We start from the raw sequence: 10,091 nt of genomic DNA on the forward strand, positions 1-10,091 counted from the left end.
AAGGAAATTCTCTGAACACTTGGATGATTTATGTTTGTTTCTGCTAGATGCTTAAAGACATGTAAAGGTCCACTGTATATGACAGTTCTTAGCCTGAGGTTTTTCAGACTACAACAGTTAAGTGTAAATTTAGGTGCTAAGCCCACATGAAAATTACCCACTGGCCAACTCTACACTGAAATTGCAGAGTTGACTTGAGTTTTAAAAAATTCATCCACTCATAGCAAAGGTAGTAAGAACACAATTGTTTTTCCTCTATGTGGTTGATTTTTTTCTACTTGATCTTTTTCCTGGTAGTGTAGTCCTTTCTGAATTCTTGCCTAAAGTGGGGTGATCTCTGATCTGGCTCCTCACCCCAACCTAAAGTGCACAACACCCCAGTATTCTAACACACCTAGAAAATGCTATCTGTCTGGTGCACTAACAGAAACAGAGGGGGCTGCATGAGGGCAGAGGAGCCACGTCGTGGGGGTCTGGCTGTCCAAGGAGTAAAGGAATCAACCCCTCAGCCACTCTGTCATCTACTCACAGCACACCTGCACACCTGTGCGACCCAGGACGGCTCTACTCCACGGCACCCTGATCCTCACGGAGCTCTTAGAACATTTGCTTACCTGCCTACACCCTTTCAAACTGTTAAAAAATTTTTTTTTACCAAGTTAAAAAAAAAAATTTCACCAAGTAGTAAATCTTTGAAGAAATTTTTAGGGGCTGATCTATGTTTGCCAACTTTGTACTTACAAAATAAAGATATTAAAAAAAATTTTTTTTTACCACCTGTACCAGTATTTCATAAAAGACATTTCAGCACCCAAACTTAAAAAGGTATAAAGATCATTTCAGAATAATACATAGACCTTTCAGTTTAATAAACTGAGCGCTAATCAAGCTAAGGGCTGGCATAGACCTCTGGGCTGGCATTTGAGACTACTGGACTAGACACTAAAGTGAACAGATCTTTCCCTTTCTATCAGTAAAGCAGCTTATTGGAAAACTGGCTTACTTTACCTTTTCTCACAAGAGACTCCATCGATATCCATGCTCTGGGAACGTGAGAGAGACTGGGACTGCGTTTCAAGGCTATTGGAGGGCGAGCTGCTGAGAGAACTGACTCCCTCACTGCTCTGGCTTCGATGGGCTACTCCTAACCAAAAGAGACATAAAAGAGGAAGTCTCGCGTGAGATAACATTAAAGCTATTTGTAATGGCAACAGTAAACACACACAATCGGCATTCATACCATCATCAAAGCTGTCCACTGAGGAATTTCTATCAGAAGACTGTACTGAAGATCGAAGTGACATTAAAATCATAGCAACATCAGTGAGAAACCAGTTTATCGATAAATATCATACGAGGTCAGTAACAACAGAGCTACATCTGATACCTAAAACTGACTCCTCATCACCTTCTCTTTCACTAATTCAGACAATGGGCCCTGAGTACAAATGAGCTGTCATGACAGTCCAGATATATCCTTGAAATGGACCAAAAATAAGATACATTAATGAATGGATAGGAAGACAGACAGATGGAGAGATGAGTGATAAAGCAAACAGAGTAAAATGATAATGGTAGACTCTAGGCGATAGGTGTACAGTAACTCCCCTACACACGAACATGCTCTGTTCCCAGAGTGCGCTCATTAAGCCCAGTTTGTTTTCAAGTTCAACAAAGTTAGCCTAACATAACGGGCCATACAGTACTGTACTGTAATAGATTTGTAATAGTTTTCACATAAAGAATACATAAAAACAAACACAAGAAATAAAACATTTTTAATCTTAATAGTACCTTGAAAAGTACACTAGTACCAGATACATCACTGCTGCTTTTAAGCTTGCTTCCAGAAATCCTGGGCTTAAATAAAGATGCAGTACTGCTGTACTCTATACCGTACTATACAGTAAAGTACACAAAAGCACAGCCATTTGTGGAGGATGCACACCTGTGACAATGTACACCAGACGTGTTAACCAACTTATGTGACTGAACATGCAAACTCATGTCTGGCTCTTTGCAAGTTCCCAACTTGAAGGGTTGTGTGTAGGGCACTTACTATATAAGCATTCACTGCCAAGTTCCTTCTACTTTGCTGGGCGCTTCAAATTTTCATAATAAGATATTGAAAATGTACAAATAGATCCATCTAAGCCATGTCCTTAAATACAGATCAACCCATTTATTGACTGAACATCTTATCTTGCAATAGCTTGGGAAAAACAAACATCCTGCCATCCCTGACCTCACAAGAGCCTAGAGTACAGTGAACCATAGCCAGGCACACAGGGTCATGGTGTTTCTACCAAAATCTTCAAAACCAGGTTGTTCATAGAATTTAAAAATTTACTTTAACTCTATGAGCTTAATCTTTCTACAAAAAAAAAAAAAGCTTACCCAGGCATTTTCAGGCAATGCATACTATATTACTGAAAGGAAACTGGCTTATGTTTTAAAAAGCAAAACAACTTGAGTTATCACTTGTAGCTGAAACAACTATCAAGTAGATTAAAAAGTTAACCGTCCCAGCATCCCAAGAAAATCCACTTAATACTCTTTCATATCTTTCTTCTTTGAAGACTTTACCCACTCCTGATAGCAGGGTTTTAACATGTATCTGCTTATTAAAACTTTTTCAAGACTCAGAAGGGAAAGAGAAACTAAATCTTTACTATTCATAAGTTCAGTTCAGTGGCTCAGTTGTGTCCAACTCTTTGCAAACCCATGAACTGCAGCACGCCAGACCTCCCTGGCCATCACCAACTCCCGGGGTCCACCCAAACCCATGTCCATTGAGTCAGGGATGCCATCCAACCATCTCATCCTCTGTCGTCCCCCTCTCCTCCTGCCCTCAATCTTTCCCAGCATCAAGGTCTTTTCAAATGAGTTAGCTCTTTGCATCAGGTGGCCAAAGTATTGGAGTTTCAGCTTCAACATCAGTCCTACCAATGAACACCCAGGACTGATCTCCTTTAGGATGGACTGGTTGGATCTCCTTGCAGTTCAAGGGACTCTCAAGAGTCTTCTCCAACACCACAGTTCAAAACCATCAATTCTTCGGCACTTAGCTTTTGTTATATAGTCCAACTCTCACATCCATACACAACTACTGGAAAAACCATAGCCTTGATAGACAGACCTCTGCTGGCAAAGTAATGTCTCTGGTTTTTAATATGCTGTCTAGGTTGGTCATAACTTTCCTTCCAAGGAGTAAGCGTCTTTTAATTTCATGGCTGCAATCACCATCTGCAGTGATTTTGGAGCCCAGAAAAATAAAGTCAGCCACTATTTCCACTGTTTCCCCATCTATTTGCCATGAAGTGATGGGACCAGATGCCATGATCTTAGTTTTCTGAATGTTGAGCTTTAAGCCAGCTTTTTCACTCTCTTCTTTGACTTTCATCAAGAAATATATGCCCCAACCAGTAACACTGAAGAAGCTGAACAGTTCTATGAAGACCTACGAGACCTTCTAGAACTAACCATTCATAAGCAGATTTCAGTAAAACATCAAAATCATCTGATGTAGTGAGAATTCTGAAATAAGCTTAGAGAAGACTGTAAAACTTTACATAATTAATTCAAGTGTAATTATCACCGATTCAATGGACATGAGGCTGAGCAAACTCTGGGAGACAGTGAAGGACAGTGAAGCCTGGCATGCTACAGTCCATGGGGTAGCAAAGAGTCAGACATGACTGAGTGACTGAACAACAACAATCCAAAATAAATTCCCAACAGATCTTTATTGAAGGAGCAAATAACAGAGCATCAACAATGTCCTAGGAGAATATCATTTTACCTACCACACTCAAAGGTCTGACAACTTTTTAATAAAATAATAAAGTTCAACAATTTTTATGGGATATCAATTTAGCAGCCTTTAAATCTCTACTTTATAAAAATCAATCCTAAAATTAAACTAATAATTACAGTACATTGTTTAAAATGCTGTACTTGTAATCCAATGTGCTTTGAGTACTATGATATACTATGAGTACAATAATCCTATACTCATAGAATGTCAGAGTATACCATATGGCATAATACAATCTATTTGCACTGTTTTTATAAGACAACAAGAATATCATCTGATTTTTTTCCCTGAACCTTTCACATAACATTCATAAGTGTCAAACAGGGCAAACCTGCCCCAGAATTTATGTTTGCCAATGCTCCCCGATCTCTATATACCATCTAGAATCTAGGAGGGACCCTACTGTTGTCTTAAACTTAAAAAACTGAACGTCTCGGACTTCCCTGGTGGTCGAGTGGTTAAGAATTTATGTCAGTGCAGGGGGCATGGTTTCGATCCCTGGTCCTGGAAGACTGCACATGCCATGGGGCAACTAAGCCCGTGTGCTACAACTACTGAAACCCGACGGCCCGATAGCCCGTTCTCCACAGCAAGAGAACTCAACGAGAAGGCCAAACATCACAACAAAGAGTAGCTCCTGCTCACCACAATTAGAGAAAGCCCTCGGACAGCAACAAAGCCTCAGTGCAACCAAAAACGAATAAATAAATGACTAAAAATTTAAAAGGAAAGTCGCTGACTTCATTTAGAAGCAATATAAATCAAATACTGTAACTAAAATCGAAACAGTAGCACAAAGTACTACTCTATCTTCAAATCATACAAGTCTTTTGTTATCTTCACCCTTTTCCCTTTCTAACTTGAGGGATGGCTGCCAGGGAGCCCATTTCAAGGAATGCAGATTTTTTCCCCCCCCCAGTCTTCATCTCCATAAAGCCAGACACTAAAGAACTAAAATACAGACATAAACTCCTCTGATTCTTTCTTAGGAGATGAGTAAAATTTCTACATGTCAACTCAAAAACAAATCTTTAAAAAGTGAAAGTGTGTATAACAGAATGGAGGAAACCACGTGTACTTAATAAAATATGAACTACAGCCTTTGAAGATGGCAGCTTTCCCAATTTTTATGAATAATGAGAACTTGTTAAAAGTATGAATTTGTTTCTACAAAAAAGTAAATAATAAGGACTTTATTTCTGTAAGTGTTTCCTCCGAATATTACAGCACTTCCTGAGCGACATTCCCTTTCAGGTATACACTAGACCAGATAACTACTTTCAAGCTATAATATTAGATCTGTTCCAGAACTTTAGACACACACACACACAAATACACAAGCTTGCTCAACCCTAGTATAAAAAGAAGCACACTCAGCCATAAAAAGGAACAAATGTGAGTCAGCTGAACTGAAGTACATGAACCTAGAGGCTGTTAAACAGAGTGATGTAAGTCAGAAAGAGAAACACAAATATCGTATATTAATGCATATGTATGAATCTAGAAAAATGGTACTGATGAACCTGTTTGCAGGGCAGGAATAGAGATGCAGACATACAGAACAGACTTGCGGACACAGTGGGGAAAGGAGACGGTGGGACGAACTGAGAGCCGCCATTGACACATACGCCACCATGTGTAAAACAGACAGCTAGCGAGAAGCTGCGGTACAGCACAGGGAGCCCAGCCCAGCACTCTGCAATAACTGAGAGGGGTGGGGAGGAGGGTGAAGGCTGGGAGGAAGGTTCAAGGGGGAGGGGATATACATAGATACCTAGGACTGACTCCCATTGTTGTACAGCAGAAACCAACACAATTATCGTAGAAAAATCATCCTCCAATTAAAAAAATTTTCTTTAATTGAAAAAGAAAGCACCGAGTCACCAAAATGAGCCCTAAATCCTCAATCGAGCTGTTAAAAAGGAAGGGAAGCAGGGTGGGGTAACTTTAAAGCTTTCGCCCAATCCTCTTTTACAGATAAGAATACTGAGATCCACGAAGTCCAAGACTTCCTTTAGGAACTTCAGCAAGTCAGAAACAGAACACAGATTAAAACTCAGGTCCTCTTACTCCACAGAAAAGGCTGCAGTTTGCTTTACCCCAAACTGCTGAACAGTTCTTCAATCATAGCTACTTTAAACCAAAGCTATATATGTTGTTTACCTTCTAAAATTAAAAAAGAAAACTTGAAAAGACATTAATGTTATAAAAGGAATCACTCATTTCCTGCTAATCAAAATTCTAAAGCATTTTACATAGACCTTGACAATGAACTTAGCTAAGTGGTTAGCATTCATGAAACATACAAAGTACAGTTCTATCTTATTTGGCCAATACAAACATCACCCCTCAACACGAATTAAAATGAACATATTCTATTCCATAAAGCAGAATGACATATCTAATCATTAGCTAATTTCCTGGTGAAACAAGTTTGTTCTTGTGAATAAACACAAAAGAAATGGAATTTCAAACCTATAAAGTAAAACAGTAATATCTAAAATCTTGGGACATGAAAACCAACAACTCAAATTGGAAAATTGCTTTGATCTTCATATTTATGATTGGTGCTAAATATGATATTTATGACTGGTTCTAAATATGACATTTATGATTTGTTCTGAATATTCCATAGAACTAATCATGCAGAGAATCATACATCTGGAATCAAAAAGCCATGACTTCTCCAAGAAGAAATGGCTGATTCTATGGCTGGGGCAGAGAAAATATAAGATGAGCCTGGAGCGTTTTACAAATGCCAGAAACACAGTACTCAAAAATCTAAAAGGATAAGCATGTCAACAAAGAAGTCAACATGAAAGAGTTCCCAATGGCCAAAATTGGAACAACCTGCATTTTTTTTAAATGGCAGAAATAAATGATATAGCAATATGAAATATAGCTCAAGAGAATAAAATAAATATACATGAGTTCATGCTGATGTGGGCTTCTCAGGTAATGCAAATGGTAAGGAACCCATTGCTGACATGGGAGACACAAGATGTGGGTTTGATCCCTGGATCAGGAAGATCCCTTGGAGGAGGGCCTGGCAGCCCGCTCCAATATTCTTACCTGGGAAATCTCTCGGACAGAGGAGCCTGGTGCACTACAGTCCATGGGATTGCAAAGAGTTGGACACAACTGAAGCAACTTAGCATGCTGATGTAAATAAGGGTTAAATAAATAATTGCACAAATGTCCCTTATAGAAGAATTTAAAATATATGTACATACTTGCCCTTCCAGGATGTAAAACTTAGGAATTGGGCTGAACTTAGGAATTCAATTCCAAAGAAATGAGTTTGGAAAAGGAAAAATCTTCACTTTACAGTGGAGAGACCTTGTGAACCCCAGTTTAACAGGGAGGTGAATGAAGATCAACATCACCAGAGATGTCTGATGAGAACCAGATGATGTCTGATGTCATGTTCACCTTTATGACAGTCTTCCTCCTATACCCAAACCCCAGTCTAATCATGAGAAAAACACCAAGATAAAGCCAAAGTAAGGAGAATTCTACAAAGTACTCTTCACCACTGCTAAAATCATGAAAAACACAAAAAGGGAAAAACTGTCACAGACTAAATGAGACTAAGGACTCTTATGTTTAGTTGTTTAGTTGATAATAAAATACTAAGGATAACGTTAGTTTTGACAAATGTACCAGATATTAACATTAGGGGAAAGTGGGTGAGGACATAAGGGGACTCTCTGTACTGTGTGTGCAACTTTTCAATTTTATAAAAAAAAATTGGAATAACTAAAAATATACATAAAATATATCATATTGGGTTGGCCAAAAAGTTTACTTGGGTTTTTTAACCCAATATTACCTAATAATCATAATTACAAATCAAACACCACAGTCATGAGCCTGAGGCAGCGACCGTGGGCCTCCCTGTCGTGGAGGACCCTTCACAAGCCCACCTCCTCCCACTAGATTATGAGCCCTTCAGCATGCCTTAACTGAGACTTGCCCATCTCTGTAGCCCTGGCGCCTAAGACAGTGCCTGCAGGTAGAAAGCATTAAACACATGTTCATATGCACAAGTGGAAGCATGACAAAGGCCATTTGCAACAATAATGCTAAAAAAGAATGTAGGTTAAGTTATTACTAAGTATATTAAAGACTAGCAGTTAGACAGAGAAAAGAGATTCTGTCTCGAACTCAGACCTCGGAACCAGCGGGGGAGGCCAAACGTATCATATGGCTTCTTGGTTGTTGCTAACAGGCCCTGGCTGCTCATTTCGGCTCCCAGAGCAGAAGGTCTTGACCACACACACAGGGAGACACAACTGAGGGGGTCAAAATGACAGCAGCTCTCTGACTAGCTTCAGATATTTTATCTGAAGTCCTTCACTGAGGAACACATAAAGTATGGGTATCACAATCTTTAAAACTGTTATAACTATATTTGAATATAATTGTTCTCCTTCGTAATCCTTCATGTTTTATGATACATGCATTTAAAAGTGTTTTTTGAGATGGCTATCCCCAGTTTGCCAAAGGGAAATGCAATAACAACAGTGAAGAAACACAGTACTAGGGACAAAAAAGGCAACGAGAGAACTTGCTCCACCAGACCTAATAATTCTGTCAAGATGGAACTTGTTTGATAAAGGATTCACAGGGGAACTCTTGAGCAAGAATGACCACAGCTTGGGAGAGGTCATGACAGCCAGGGAGGGCGAGGCTTTATTGGACATGTTCAAGATGTCCGATGGGTAAACAGCAGAGGGGACAGAGGGGAGATAAGCATAATTCCAAAACAAGACCATAAAAGAAAAGCCGTCCCAGAGGGTTAAGAATTTCTGAAGACTAGGTAATCATAGAACGATCTCAAGATGGGGGAAGGAACCAAGAAAACCAGTCTCTCGTCCCAGGAATTTAATAAGCACAGATTTTTAAAAGGAAACTAAAGAACATTTTCTCCATTGCTGGACTGTAAGCGCTTCCAGGAAAGAAAATGAGTCTCTCTCATCTCTGTGCTTCCATGACCGAGCACCATGTTTGACCTGCAACAGCCCTAAGTAAACACTGGATAAGCTGAAATGTAAACGCAACATTATCAATGATGATGACCAAAAAAACAGCTATCGTGTAAGAAAAACGTTCACCATGTTTATAAAGCTTTAAGACAGGCAGAAGCAACATTATATTGTGTGCTAAGTCGCTTCAGTCATGTCTAACTCTTTGCAGCCCCATAGACTGCACCCCGCCAGGCTCCTCTGTCCATGGGATTCTCCAGGCAAGAACACTGGAGTGGTTTGCCATTGCTTCCTCCAGGAGATCTTTCTGACCAGGGGTGGAACCCAAGTCTCCTATGTCTCCTGCAATGGCAGGCAGGTTCTTTACCACTAGTGCCACCTGGGAAGCTACTACAAGTCATGTAGTACAGTCCCTTCAACCAAAACAAGAGGGAACCTTGAGCACAGCCACACAGAGGCATGGGCACGAGAAGACTGAAGTAGAGACTGGAGTGATGCTGCCACAAGCCAAGAAAAAACAAGGAATGCCAGCAACCAGCTGAAGCAAGAAGAGGCAAGGATTCTTCCTTCCAGCCTTCAGAAGGAGCACAGCCCTGCCGACACCTTGACATCAGACTTCTAATCTCCAGAACTGTGAGAGGACAATTTCTATTGTTTTAAGTCATCAAGTTTTGGATACTTTGCTATGATGCCCTCAGGAAACTAATACAAAGGTAGGTGGCACTGCAGAAGCTGGGGCCAGATGGGAGAAGCAACCATAGGACTCACAGCCAACTTCCGAACCCTCGCTTCTGTCACTTGTACTGAAAGCACCTGGATTAAGAAATTGTTGTTCAGTCGCTTAGTCGCATCCAACTGTTTGCAAACCCATGGACTGTAGCATGCCAGGCTTCCCTGTCCTTCACTATCTCCTGGAGTTTGCTCAAACTCATGTCCATTGAGTCATTCCAACCATCTCATCCTCTGACGCCCCCTTCAATCCTTCCCAGCATCAGGGTCTTTTCCAATGAGTCGGCTCTTTGCATCAGGAGGACAAAAACTTTAGCATCAGTCCTTCCAATGAATATTCAGGGTTTATGTCCTTTAGGATTGACTGGTTGGATCTCCTTGCAGTCCAAGGGTTAAGCAATAAGAAGACTGCAGAATAACTGCCTGGTCACTACTGGATCAGAACCTCTTACCATGGGTGGCAGCCAACCCAGTATTTGCCTAAGAAGCACTTCATTCTGGAACAGAAGTCTTCCCTTCACACTCAGTGGATAATAAAGCTACCAACTGGCCCTACA

At 40.3% G+C, this 10,091-nt stretch overlaps 1 protein-coding gene across 2 annotated transcripts in view; it reads right to left on the reverse strand.

Moving 5' to 3' along the window:
• UBE4B (ubiquitination factor E4B) overlaps nt 1–10,091 on the reverse strand; it is a 121,493-nt gene that overhangs the window by 67,484 nt on the left and 43,918 nt on the right. For both annotated transcript variants that reach the window (XM_010849916.1, XM_010849915.1), the window contains exon 3: nt 1,009–1,144. In XM_010849916.1, the coding sequence (XP_010848218.1) occupies nt 1,009–1,144 (136 nt within the window). The remainder of the gene's footprint in view (nt 1–1,008; nt 1,145–10,091) is intronic.

The sequence above is a fragment of the Bison bison genome, unplaced genomic scaffold (assembly GCF_000754665.1).
Source record: "Bison bison bison isolate TAMUID 2011002044 unplaced genomic scaffold, Bison_UMD1.0 scf7180017864289, whole genome shotgun sequence".
NCBI lineage: Eukaryota > Metazoa > Chordata > Mammalia > Artiodactyla > Bovidae > Bison > Bison bison.